This window comes from Danio rerio, chromosome 18 (assembly GCF_052040795.2).
Source record: "Danio rerio strain M-AB ecotype USA chromosome 18, GRCz13ab, whole genome shotgun sequence".
NCBI classification, from domain to species: Eukaryota; Metazoa; Chordata; class Actinopteri; order Cypriniformes; family Danionidae; genus Danio; species Danio rerio.
The window spans coordinates 1,605,017-1,619,749 of record NC_141038.1 but is presented as its reverse complement, the minus strand read 5'-3'; the positions used below and the strand labels follow the sequence as shown (position 1 = coordinate 1,619,749).

General features: G+C 41.8%; 1 protein-coding gene across 1 annotated transcript in view; it reads left to right on the top strand.

Moving 5' to 3' along the window:
- hcn4 (hyperpolarization activated cyclic nucleotide-gated potassium channel 4) overlaps positions 1–5,604 on the top strand; it is a 140,975-nt gene extending 135,371 nt beyond the window's left edge. The window contains exons 8-9 of the mRNA XM_087292790.1: positions 3,664–5,061; positions 5,336–5,604. Of these exons, the coding sequence (XP_087148916.1) occupies positions 3,664–5,060 (1,397 nt within the window). The 3' untranslated portion in view covers position 5,061; positions 5,336–5,604. The remainder of the gene's footprint in view (positions 1–3,663; positions 5,062–5,335) is intronic.
- Positions 5,605–14,733: the final 9,129 nt, after the last annotated feature.

Here is a 14,733-nt window from a genome sequence, read left to right as displayed (position 1 = left end):
ATGAGAATTATTGAATTAGTATTATTACAGAGTTGACTCGGGCAGTGTGCATAGCGACAGTCCTGAAAAGCTGAGGACTAACTGTTAACTCTGAACATAACAGTTGCCTTTGTTTACTGTTTAGTAAATTTCTTGATTTTTCTCTCAGAGGTATAAAATAATTAAAATGCTGAAACTATAAATGGGCGGCACGGTGGCGCAGTGGTTAGTACTGTGGCTTCACAGCAAGAAGGTTGCTTGTTCAAGTCCTGGCTGGGTCAGTTGGCCTTTTTGTGTGGAGTTTGCATGTCCTCCCCGTGTTTGTGTGAAGGTTTCCCCCACAGTCCAAACACATGCGATATAGGGGAATTGATTAACTAAATTGGCCGTAGTGTATGAATGTGTGTGTGTGAATGAGATTGTGGGTGTTTTCCAGTGTTGGGTTACGGTTGGAATGACATTCGCTGTGTAAAACATGCTGGAATAGTTAGCGGTTCATTCTGCTGTGGCAACCATTGATGAATAATGGGACTAAGCCGAAGGGAAATGAATGAATGAATGAATGAAAACTATGAATGTACATGTACATGTCTACATAATCAAGTATTACAGTGATAATAAAATAATTCAAATGATAAATATAGAAATTCATAGCAGTATGTCTACATAAAAATACATCATAGAAATGTTGTAAAAGATTATTCTAAACAATGAAATGTGTACATTTTATGTACTTATAAATAATATTGTTTATTAGTTTTAATTAAAATGTTCATTTTATTTAATTTTATATTCATTCATTCATTTTCTTTCGGCTTAATCCCTTTATTAATCAGGGATCGCCACAGCAGAATGAACTGCCAACTATTCCAGCATGTGTTTTACACTGCGGATGCCCTTCCACCTGCAACCCAGCACTGGGAAACACCCATGCACTCTCGCATGCACACACAGATACACTACAGTCAATTTAGTTCATCAATTCCCCTATAGCGCATGTGTTTGAACTGTGGGGGAAACCGGAGCACCCGGAGGAAACATGGGGAGAACATGCAAACTCCACACAGAAATGACAACTGACCCAGCCGGGACTCGAACCATCCACCTTCTTGCTGTGAGGCCACAGTGCTAACCATTAAGCCACGGTGCCGCCCTCCATATTATAATCTACGCTATAGAATATTTATCATTGGTTCAACAATAACATTTCTACCAAATTTACTATAAAAATATTGCTGTTTAAATATTTAAGTTGTTTAAAAGTGAATATAAATGTCTGAAAACGTGGAACTTTTTATTCTCATTTTAAGCAGCAGTTCTCTAAATGTAGAAATATCATAAATAAAATATTTAAAATATTTTGGGTAAAAATGTAAACGCAAATCAACTGAGAAGTTGTCCCTGAGATTCAAAATTTATGTAATTAAATATTGTGCACAGCTACAGAATGAATTAAATTATATTTTAATGCTATTCTCTCTATTACTGTATGGTCAGAAAATCTAAATGTTGACCTGGGCTCCGCGGGGGCTCAGTGTGATTACTGTAGTAAATGATAGCATGACATTACCAAACATAGCAAAGTGCCCTCTGCTCATCCAAGCTCTCTGTCTCGTGGTTAAATCAGTCCTGAGTGAAGTAGAGGTCAAGATTCCTGTACTGTGTGTTATCTGGAGCTGCTATTTCTATGGACTCTTTACAGAGGGATTGTTTAATGGTATTCATCACCCTAATTCCCTGAAAGTTTTTAATATGAATTCTTTTATATTATTTCCCTAATTTCTGTTTTTTTTTCTCAGCACATTTCTGATCATAATAGTTTTAATAACTCATCTCTGATAACTGATTTCTTTTCTCTTTGCTATGATGACAGCACAATATTAGACTAGATATTCTTCAAGACACTAGTGTTCAGCTTAAAGTAACATTTAAAGGTTCGTTAGGGTAAAGTTAGGGTAATTAGGCAAGTCATTGTATAACACAGTGGTTCTCAAAGTGGGGGTCGGGACCCCCCGAGGGGTCGCGGGGCAATGAAGGGGGGGTCGCCTGGTGATTTCCAAAAATCTATTTATTTTTATTAAACCATAAGATTTAACATATTTTATCCATAACTAAACTGAAAATAAAAATAGTCGTTTATAGTGACTATATACTATATAGTTACTATAGTAGCTTATAGTTACTAGTTCTATTGGATTGCGACCCCTGGGGTAATTACAGTATATTAAAGGCAGCAATAGCGTCAGATGCATTTTGATTTTATAACATCAGGTTATACTTTCTGGCACATTTAAAGCACTGACACAAATTTAATTGGTGTGTCTGCATCATTGCATGCAAGGTTTCTGTATTCATAACCACCTCAGAGGATATTGGGGGTCGCGAGTCACTGGCATTGTTATTTTGGGGGTCGCGGGCTGAAAAGTTTGGGAACCCCTGGTATAACAGTGGTTTGATCTGTAGACAATCCAAAACAGATATTGCTTAAGGGGGCTAATAATATTGACCTTAAAATGCTTAATATAATTTTTTCATTAATTTAATAATAAATTAATTAAGAACTGCTTTTATTCTAGCCGAAATAAAACAAATAAGACTTTCTCCAGAAGAACAAATATTAGAGGAAACACTGTAAAAAAAAATTCCTCGCTCTGTTAAACATCATTTGAGGAATATTTGAAAAAGAAAACCAAATCAGAGGAGGGCGAATCATTTCGACTGTGTATTGCTATATGAATATAATTCAACTAGATGATTTCAATAGTTCGGGCGACACGGTGGCTCAGTGGTTAGCACTGTCGCCTCACAGCAAGAAGGTCGCCGGTTCGAGTCCCGCTTGAGTCAGTTGGCGTTTCTGTGTGGAGTTTGCATGTTCTCCCCATGTTGGTGTTTGCATGTTCCTCCAGGTGCTCCAGTTTCTCTCACAGTCCAAACACATGCGCTATGGGGGAATTGAATAAACTAAATTGGCCATTGTGTATTAGTGTGAATGAGTGTGTGAGGATGTTTCCCAGTACTGGGTTGCAGCTGGAAGGGCATCCGCTGTGTAAAACATATGCTGGATAAGTTGGCATGGAACACAGAATTCTACACATTACAGAATTGGTATCAGATGGTAACTCCATGCTACTTTAATATTTTAATTCCACTAATAAATGATTACCTCATTCATATCCAATAGAATAGACCCGATCCACATTTGCTTGTTTCTCCACAGCAGAAAGGTTCATAGTTGAAAAACTCGGAGCGCAGTGAATGGGAGAGCACAACAAATCATTTATGCAGTCCTAATTGCTGAAATAATAGCAGAAAAACTCCAGGATGGTGTTATCAAGACTTTCAGAAGGAGGAAAACAATAGCGTGAGACTGATAACGGCAGCCAGAAGAGAGAATCATGTCAGATTCACTGTCCTGCACCCCCAATACACACTGCATTACACACACCTCACATCACCTCATTCGCTTTGTGTAATTTGATGCAAAGATGATGCATAAATACATTTAAATGTTCATACGTTATCTTTTAAATCAAAATATTAAAAAAATTAAAGGATTTAAAATTATGATGAGTGTTAACCGCTTCATAACAATGAAAACCTGCATACAGAGTTACTATAAAAACCATGAAGTGCACAAAGTGTTCTGCTCACTACAAATCAGTTCTTCCCTTTGTCTTCCCACAGGAAAGAAGAACTCAATTCTCCAGCACAAAGTCCAGCACGACTTGAATTCAGGAGTGCTGAACTACCAGGAAAGTGAGATCATCCAGCAGATCGTGCAGCATGATCGGGACATGGCCCACTGTGCAAACCTGCTGCAGAGTCCGTCTCCGCCTGCCCCTCCGTCCCCGACTCCGGTCATCTGGGCTCCACTGATCCAGGCTCCTCTACAAGCCGCTGCAGCCACCACATCGGTCGCTATTGCACTAACACACCACCCACATCTACCCGCCACGCTCTTCCGACCTCCCGTTTCCCTGCTCGGATCCAGAAACGAGCCTCCCAGCAGACTCAAGAGATTTCAGACGGTTGCACCAAGAACAGGATCAACCACTGACTCTCCATCCACCTCCCCATCAAAGCTTCATTCAGGAGTGGATACTCCTCTTCTAGCATCCCTTCATACTCAACACTCATCAGTCACCATCACTCCCAGTGCTACCACCAATCAACCAGTGTCATTCAGAAGCTTCAGTTCTCCATCAGCATCTCCGACGTTAAGCACGGCGCAGCTTCATCCACAACCGAGACAAAAACAGCCGAGCACGCCCCCTCTATCAGCACGCCTGCAAGCAGCAGGAGCACATCCGCCCGGCATCCTCACTACAGCCTCATCAAACACTAGTGCACTTTCAGCAGGACTATCCACTCATTCCCCTACTCACAGTTATCCTCCACCAAAACACCCTCAAACGGGCTCCCTACAGTTCGCATCCGGAGGAGGGAAGAGTGGGTTAACCCTGTTTCACAGTCCGCCACCCGGATCTCCAATCTCCATCCATTCCCAAGCCCCCGAGAGCTCCACGTCATCCCAGACGCAGCCCTCTTTTTCCAGTTACCTTGCTTTGGAAAGGTCAGCGCTGGCCTCGATCGCTCAGTACGGCTCAGCGAACGCCTCGCCGAGCTACACGCCTTTAGCCCTCAGCCCGACTGTTCAGAGTCCTGTCACAGGGAGAACTTTCCAGTACAGTGACCCATCCAGCGCCGCTGGCTCCCACACGTCCCTGCTCCTCCCGCAGTCCTCCTGTCCAGGCCAGCTCCCGGGTCACCACTCCTCCGGGACGGACTCTCCTCTGGGCCGCTTTTATGAGGATTTAAACATACTGTCCAGCTCGCACCCGTCTCTCGGCGTTGAGGGAGCGGGTCAGTCTTCCCCTGGTTATTTATCACCGTATTTATCACCGACACTAACGCCCAAACCCTGTAGCTCGGTTTCAGGGCACATGTCGAGCCCCGTACAGACTTCTCCAGGCCCTCGAGGTCAGGCTCTTTCAGTAGGGACGTCCCCCGCACTTTCTCTCCCGCGCACCTCAGATGGAGATCTAGAACCGCTGAGATCCAAACTCCCCTCCAATTTGTGAGGCAAATTCACACCCTCCTAACGCACCAACAGCGATCTTCCTCCGTGTGACCTTTTCTTTGGTTTTCTCTGTATGGGCACTGTGTTTTAATCGTTTAAATATCTAAATATTACTGTGATTTTTTAAGAAGGTAAGAACTAACCAGTTATCTTAGAGCTCTAGATTTCTCTCTTCGGTTTTTGCTTTGTTATTCTCCATGAATATATATATATATATATATCTATATGGAATTATATATTTAAATATATGTTAATCAGTCTATAGGAGGGTGTGAGATGCTACGTATATAGAGACCTAAAGGACGTTTCTTTATTTTTTATCAATGCCAAATTGATTGGTAAGGGGTTATTAATATCGACACGGACAGAAAGACTCTTTTGCAGGACCCTATGCACACATGCCTGCATATGAAACTACTTTCTGCCGGATCCAAAACGCTTTTTAGTCGGCCCTAATGAGGATCGCATATTGCTGATCTGTAATCTAAGGGTTGTATTTAAGGAATTGAACCTGTTTGTTCATCCTATAAACATTTGGGATCTTCCGAGGTGGAGAGGAGAACGTAGGAAAACCAAAAAAATCCACGTTCCCTTTAGGGTTCCTTTGCTTTTGTTCTTCAGCCACACTGTAGTAATATCAGCGGGCATTGAGTGGACGTTACAGGAGAGCGTTTGAGAAACGTCCCAACTAAATCACAATTCACTTGTGTCTTCCAGGATCATACAGTAGTGTAGCCCTGCAGAGTGTGTGTGTGTGTGTGTGCGTGTGAGTTTTCGGTGGTTTATGGAGACGCAGATTTTATAATGAATATGACCAGGGTGTCACGGTGGCGCAGTGGGTAGCACGCACGATCACCTCACAGCAAGAAGGTCACTGGTTCAAGCCTCAGCTGGGTCAATTGGGTAAGCTAAATTGTCCGTAGTGTATGAGTGTAAATGAGAGTGTATGGGTGTTTCCCAGTGATGGGTTGCAGTTGAAAGGGCATCTGCTGCCTAAACATATGCTAGATAAGTTGGCGGTTCATTCCGCTGTGGCGGCCGCTGATTAATAAGAAAAGAAAATGAATAGATATGACCTAGATATTACAATGTTTAGGTGGTTTATGAGGACATGCATGTCCTCATAATTCAAAACCATTTAAAATCATAATTAACTGGGTCTTCGTTCATTGTCATTCAGCTTAGTCTATTTATTCATCAGGGTCACCACAGTGGAATGAACCGCCAACTATTCCAGCATATGTTTTACGCAGCGGATGGCCTTCCAGCTGCAATCCGTTACTGGGAAACACCCATACACACTTATTCACACACACTCATACACAACGGGCAATTTAGTTCACCAGTTCCCCTATAGCACATGTGTTTGGACTGTGGAGGAAACCCACGCCAACACAGGCAGAACTCCAGACAGAAATGCCAACTGAGCCAGGCAGGACTCGAACCAGCAACCTTCTTGCTGTGAGGCGACAGTGCCACTGAGCCACCATGTCACACTTAATCTTTTCACATGAAATAAAATCGCCCGGGTTTCCTGTGATGGTTGGGTTATTGAATAGAGCCATATGGCACAAAACACTTGTTATATAAAATACATTATGTCTCTGAAGAGTCCTCATAAACTACCAAAACCAACCTGTGTGTGTGTGTGTGCGTGTGTGTGTGTGTTACTGCTTGATGCTAGTGGCAATCAAGTTTGACTCAGCAGGAATAGTTTTGCCTTTTCACTGCAGCAGAGAACAAATGGAGAACTTCCATGAAGCATTTCTCGTTTGTACACAATCGAACATCATCCTAACATTAGTCAGAGAGCTGCTGGAAATGATTGAGTTTGTTTTTCTGTCTCTTTAGCTGCTAAATAATCGACATTAAGTGAGATGAGGGAAGGATTCTGAATGTAGTCTGGAAGTCCAAACTATGATGACTATCAAATGTGTTCAGGGATGGTGAAGGAAGATTTGCGCAGACGTCTGTCACACACACACACACACACACACACCTGAGTCTCTTACAGGTCAAGTCTTTCAGCCACAGCGGTCTGATTCAGTAGGACACACAGCCACCTTTCGGTGACCTTTGACCCTTGTCAGCTTGAGAACAGAACAACACTGTGACGTGCTGGTATTGTACTGCTGCACCGCACATGATTCAGTTTAACAAAACAAAGCAAAGTCATAATAATCAGCTTTTCTATCAGTGACTATCAGGATTTTCCCACGATTCTCAATAGTTTTTATGTCCAAAATAGTTTCTGGTCCCAAAATACTCATTCATTTTCATCTGAAATCTGCATATTTTGTCACTAACTACTGGGTTTTACTTATTTGATGAGAAGCTTTTTGTTTTAAATCAAGTCTAATTTAGTATGATCACTAACTTTTTAGTGTCTTTTAATTAGTACAGAGAATATCTCAATCCTCGTCTTGAATATGCTTCCTGCACTACCTGACTAAAGTCTTGTCTTGGATCTCAGTTATAAGAGCAACACATAATAACTGGTCTTCTAGTTGACCGTGTGTAAAAGTGTCAGAAGGTGGATTTCTCTGCTGAATCATCTGTTGATCTGCATCCCGATCATCACCAATACTGCAGAAGACCTACTGGAACCAGCATGGACCAAGATTCTCAGAGAAATCTGTCAAGATTGGTGAAGGAGAAATCATGGTTTGGGGTTCAGTCAGTATGGAGAGATCTGCAGAGTGGATGATCAACATCAACAGCCATTTGTGCTGCCCATTACATTACAAACCACAGGAGAGGGACAATTCTCCAGCAGGATAGCGCTCCTGCTCATACTTCAGCCTCCACATCAAAGCTCCTGAAAGCAGAGAGTGTTCCAGGATTGGCCAGCCCAGTCACCAGACATGAACATTATTGAGCATGTCTGGGGTAAGATGAAGGAAGAAACATTGAAGATGAACACAAAGAGTCTTGATGAGCTCTGGGAGTCCTGTTGAACGCTTTCTTCTTCATTCCAGATGACTTTATTAATCAGTGGTTTGAGTCGTGTCAGAGATGTATGGATGCAGTCCTCCAAGCTCATGATGGAGTCAGACACAATATTCATTCTGTCTCCACTGCAGCATGTCGCAGTCGTAGCTGGATGGTTGCTTGAGTGATCTGGGTTGTTACTAGGCGGTTGCTAGATTGTTTCTGGGTTATTGCTAGGTTGTTGCTTGGGTGTTCTGGGTTGTTGCTAAGTGGTTGCTTGGGTGTTCTGGGATGTTGCTAAGTGGTTGCTAGGGTGATCTGTGGTGTTGCTATGGGGTTGCTTGGGTGTGCTGGGTTGTTGCTAGGTGATTGCTTGGGTGTTCTTGGCTGTGGCTGGGTGGTTGCTAGAGTATTTTTGAGTTGTTGCTAAGTGGTTGCTAGGGTGTTCTGGCTTGTTGCTAAGTGGTTGCTAGGGTGATCTGTGGTGTTGCTAGGGGGTTGCTTGGGTGTTCTGGGTTGTTGCTAGGTGATTGCTTGGGTGTTCTTATCTGTGGCTGGGTGGTTGCTAGAGTATTTTTGAGTTGTTGCTAAGTGGTTGCTAGGGTGTTCTGGCTTGTTGCTAGGTTATTGCTTGGGTGTTCTTGGCTGTGGCTGGGTGGTTGCTAGAGTATTTCTGAGTTGTTGCTAAGTGGTTGCTAGGGTGTTCTGGCTTGTTGCTAAGTGGTTGCTAGGGTGATCTGTGGTGTTGCTAGGGGGTTGCTTGGGTGTTCTGGGTTGTTGCTAGGTGATTGCTTGGGTGTTCTTAGCTGTGGCTGGGTGGTTGCTAGAGTATTTCTGAGTTGTTGCTAAGTGGTTGCTAGGGTATTCTGAGATGTTGCTGGATGGTTGCTAGAGTGTTTCTGGTTTCTTGCTAGGTGGTTAATATGGTGATTTTGGTTGTTGCTAGGTGGTTTCTTCTTGTGTTGAGTTTTTGGTGGTTACTTGGGTGTTCCTGGTTGTTGCTAGGTGATTGATGGGTTGTTCCGGGCTGTGCCTTTGTGGTTGCTAGAGTATTACTAGATGGTTGCTTGGGTGTTTTTGGGCGGTTGTGAAGTGGTTACTAGGATGTTCATGGTTGTTGCCAAGGTGGTTACTTGAATGTTTTGGGATGGTTGCTAGGGTGGTCTGGGTTGTTGCTAGGTGATTGCTTGGGCATTCCTGCTTGTTCCTAGGTTATTGGTTGGGTGTCCTGGGCTGTGCCTAGGTGGTTGCCAGAGTATTTCTGAGTTGTTAGGGTTAGTGGTTGCTAGGTTAATCTGGATTATTGTTAGGTGGTTGCTAGGGTGTTTTGGATCGTTGCTAGGTTGTTGCTTGGGTGTTCTAAGCTGTGGTGGTTGCTAGAGTATTTCTGGGTTGTTGCTAAGCGGTTGCTTGGGTGATCAGGGTTATTGCCAGGTGGTAGCTGAAGAGTTACTGGGTTGTTGCTAAGTGGTTAATAGGGTGATCATGGTTGTTGCTAGGTAATTGCTTTGGTGTTCTAGGTGTTCTAAGTTGTTATCAAGTGGTTGCTAGAGAGGTCTGGGTTATTGCCATGGGGTTGCTTGTTTTTGGGTGGTTTCAAAGTGGTTTCTAGAGTGTTCCTGGTTGTTGCTTGCTGATTGCTTGGGAGTTCTAGGTTGTGGCTTTGTGTTTGCTGGAGTCATCTGGGATGTTGCTAGATTGTTTCTGGCTTGTTGCTGGGTGATTGCTTGGGTGTTCTAGGTTTTAGCTATGTGGTTGCTGGAGTATTTTTAGGTTGTTGCTGGGGTCATCTGGGTTATTGCTAGATGGTTGCTTGAGTGTTTTGGGTTGTTGCTAAGTGGTTGCTAGGGTGATCTGTGTTGTTGCTATGTGGTTGCTTGGATGTTCTGGATTATTGCCAGGTGATTGCTCGGGTGTTCTAGGCTGTGGCTGGGTGGTTGCTGGAGTATTTTAAAGTTGTTCCTAAGTGGTTGCTAGGGTGTTTTGGATTGTTGCTAGGTGATTGCTTGGGTGTTCTGGATTGCTTGCTGCATAACATAGCAATAATTCTTGCCTGCAGCACAGACGCTGTGGGGTCTTTCTGTTAACACAATCATTTCCTCTGTATGAAGAGGGAATCCCAGAGTTGTTTCTGAAGACTCGTTTGATATTTTATTTTCTGTTCTTCTCACCCCTCAGCAAATCAGGAACAGCATTTTTGCATACACACACACACACCTGAGAGCGTCTGACCCGAGGAAACTTCCTGAGTCGTGAAAACTTGAGAAAGGGAGGCAGAAATTCAGCGAGACACTGATGTATTGAGCAGGTGATGTGTGCTGACTGGCAGGTGCTCTGGACCCCCGCAGGCCCTCGCTTCAGTCTGAGGAGCCTCCACACGTCGTATGATTGTTTCTCAGGGTCTTTTAGAAGTTTCCGGAGGGGGTAAAGTATTGATTGTGAAGGTTTTTTTTCTGTGACAGTTACATAAATGAAAACACAAAGAGAACCAGAGGGAGTCGAACCTGTTGTTGGCTGATGGGAAGCAGAAAGAGAATTTATCAAAGCGAAAGAGTCCCTGATTAGAGACGAGTAGCAGAGCCGTCACACACAATGCTGTCAGTTCAGACAGTCACTAAGGCCATTTTAGGATTCACGGATTTAAAATAAATCCTGAATTCAGAGAGATACGATCAATGAGTATTAATTCATACAACATTTGAATGTTCTCGCTGTGTTGGTATGGGTTTCTTCCGGATGCTCCGGTTCCCCCCACAGTCCAAACACATGCACTAATAATAATAATAATAATTCATTTTATTGGTAAATGGCGCCTTTCTAGACACTCAAGGTCGCCTTACAATAAGCATCAGCAGACATGCTAAACAAATAAACATTACTAAAAACAATCATTGACCACACAAGTTAAAACCCAACAGCGAATATAAAAGAACATAATAAAAACATGATAAAAAAAACAAAAAGCCTGCTTAAAAAGATGGGTCTTTAGACGTGATTTAAAAGTGTGAAGACTATCACTGCTCCTAAGATCTAGTGGAAGTGAGTTCCATAGCCGAGGAGCCATAGAGCTAAATGATCTGTCTCCCATTGTGCTCAATCGAGTGAGAGGTGGTACCAGGGTGAAGTTGTTGGCTGATCTAACGGTACGAGAAGGGGTGTAGATATGGAGAAGTTCAGTGAGATATTGAGGAGCGAGACTATGAAGAGGCATTTTTCAAGGCACTTGAAAATACAGAGAAATTGGGTAAACTAAAATTGACCGTAGTGTATGTGTGTGAATGAGTGTGTATGGATGTTTCCCAGTGATGGGTTGCAGCTGGAAGAGCATCCGCTGTGTCAAACGAATGAATGATTAAATAAATAATTGGGAAATGCTCTTAGGGTGATAGTTCACAAAGAAATGAAAAATCATTTACTCATGATTGACTTGCTGCAAACCAGTTTTCTTTTCGTTTGTTTCTTGTTTTGTTTTGAGGACTCAAATAAGGATATTTTGAAAAATGTCAGAAACCTGTAACCATTGACTTCCATAGTAGAAAAAACAAATACTATGGAAGTCAATCGGCACAGGTTTCCATCATTCTTTAAATTATCTGCATTATTATTTGCATTCATCAAAACAAATCTCGAACTGGTCAAGAGTGATAATCTTGCTCAAGAATGCTCAAGATTGATACTAAGCCGAAGGACAATGATTGAGTGAAGATTCTTTGATATGTAATCCAATCTAAATTAATTTATTCATTCATTTTTCTTTGGCTTAGTGGCTTTATTAATTAGGGGTCGCCACAGTGGAGTGAACCGTCAACTGTTCCAGCATATGTTATTATGCAGCGGATGCCCTTCTAGCTGCAACTGCAGCCAATTTAGTTAATCAATTCCCCTATAGCGCATGTGTTTGGACTGTGGGGGAAACAGCAGCAAAGCCACGCCAACTCAGGGAGAACATGCAAACTCCACACAGAAACGCCATCTGACCCAGCCGCGACTCAAAATAGCGACCTCTGTCAAGTTTGATTAATAAGGAAATTAATTTCTTAATTAAAATGTACTGAGCTCCAAAAGTTTGAATATTAATGTACTTTCAAAAGTTATTAAAAAATTCTGAAAAACAATATTGACACACGTCATGTAAAAAATGTATATAGTTGAGAGCTAAATTACTCGCCTTCCTGTGAAATATTTCCCAAATGATGTTGAACAGATTAATTTTTTACTGTATTTACTATAATATTTTTTCTTCTGGAGAAGAAAAAATATTGTTTTATTTCAGCTAGAATAAAACAGTTTTTAATGGTTTTAACACCAATTTAAGGTCAAAATTATTAGCGCCCTTAAGTAATATTACTTTCGGATTGTCTCCAGAACAAACCACTGTTATACAATGACTTGCCTAATTACCCTAACTTTACCCTAATTACCCTAATTAAGCAGTTAAATGTCACTTTAAGCTGTATACTAGTGTCTTGAAGAATATCTAGTCTAATATTATGTGCTGTCATCATGACAAAGAGAAAATAAATCAGTTATTAGACATGCGTTATTAACACTGTTATAATTAAAAATGTGTTGAAAAATCTGCTCTGTTAAACAGAAATTGGGGGGGAAATATAAAGGAATTCAAATTTAACGTAAGAGTGAATAATTCTGACTTCATTAGTATTCAGCTTGTGTTTAATACGGCCTCTAGAGCTCCTCATAGAGTTATTTCTTGCCCTCGCCAGATTTTAGCAAACCTTTGTCTCATCATCAGTGATATTATCCTGAAGGAAAATGGGAAACTCTCTCTTCATGGAGCGCTGATTCAGGGATGTGTTCAGAGGATCTGCAATCTGGACTCCATCCACTTGGCAACGTGATGCTTCAGATTGTTTGCTAGTCACAATTCAAAGTGGGGATCATTCCCAATGCCGACAGCTAATCTAACCGCGGCTCCGTTTGCTTTGTTCCTCTGCAGATGGTAATGAAATCAATGGCGGTGATTGAGGATTTGATTTCACACTCACTGAGGAAAAGATGCAGCATTTCTGAATGATCCATGTGTGTGTGTGTGTCAAACAGCACGTGTGTTCAGACTGACAAGGGTCACAGGTGTCCACACTAACAATAATGAAAATCTGTCATCATTTACTCGTCCTCCATTTCCAAATGCAGCAAAATAGATGCGTTTCTTGCTTTTGTCTTGATTCTAAACCAAATATCTGAAGATTCTTGAATCAAAAGCATTTTGTAGACAAGTAAATAAAAGAGTTTTTCCTTTAAAAAGCTAAATCAGCCAATGGGGGAAGTAATATAATGTTAAAGTGAAAACCAGATTAATTGGCTTACCCTTTTGGGATCTGAAATGTAGTTTTCTGATGGTAAAGCCCTTCATCCTTTCACCCATCCATCATCACTGTACTTCAGTATTATTATTCTTCTGTTATTATTCCCTCCAGAACTGTCTTGAGCATCTTTTCACAGCCCAATTATTAGAGGAGAACAAACATCACAGTGGCCAATCCCAACACACCCAACTACCCCAGCAGGCACAGCACATCAACAGGACGTCAGATTGACATTGCACCCCGACATCATTGGACAGTGCATTCTGTTTGGAAATGAAAATCGAGTTTACATCAGAACCCAACATCCTTCAGATGTTAGTGTTAGACAGATGTTGCATTTTGGTTATTTTCCAACGCAGCTTAAAACAACAAATATCAACGTCTAATGATGTTACAGCTTGATGTTGTGTGGGCAATACCACTATAATGTCTATCAGATGGGTTTGGTTGCCATACCTGATGAATAAATGCCAATATTTGACATCAATATGACGCTGGTTTAAGATGTTGGCTCGACGATGGATTTCAGTCACTTTCTAACAACCTAAAATCAACCAAATATCAATTGACGTCAATATTGGACATGAAAATAATGTTACTTTTAGATGCTGTCGACATCAATCTAACCTAATATTAACGTCTTATGATGCTGTGTGTCTGCTGGGACATTTCTCTGATCAATATCTCTTCAAGTTTATCAGGAAGTGACCATGTTGTTCTCTTTGGATGGAAACGCTGCTTTATTAGAAAATATTTTATGCGATGTTCGAGTTTTGCACATAAATTTAATTCACATCTGTGTATGGACATGGAGCTAGTGTGAGAAACGGTGCAAATATAAAGGAACATTTTACACTCTGGAGCACAGGTGTCCAACTCCGCTCCTGAAGGGCCGCAGCTCCGCTCAGTTTAGCATTAACCCTAATTAAACACACCTGATCAAACTAATTGAGTCCTTCAGGTTTGTTTGAAACCTACAGGTAAGTGTGTTTAATTAGGGTTGGTTCTAAACTGTGGAACTAAGGCAAGTCATTTCACTCGGCGGCCATCTCTGAAACACCTCTCGCATGCTTGGGCATTCTGTCTAAATGGGGAACATCAAATTCTCCAAAACTGCTTTCCAAGCTTACAATTTAATGTCATTTTAGGAATCACCAATCATTTTAAACAACAGCTGTCTTATTAGTTTCATTTCTAAACGTCCAAGCCTCACACAATCTGCAGAAACTCATGTCTGGTCCAAGCCTCTCCCTCGGAGTATCATCAGTCTATAGTGATCGATGATTGCCTCCTTTATCAGAAGGCAGGCTTTATTCACCATATGGCGATTGATGATTGGCTCCTGTACTAGTAGGCGGGGCTTAAATCACCATATCCGCTTGTTAAGTGTGACGTCACGCGGAGCGGCTTCCGGGT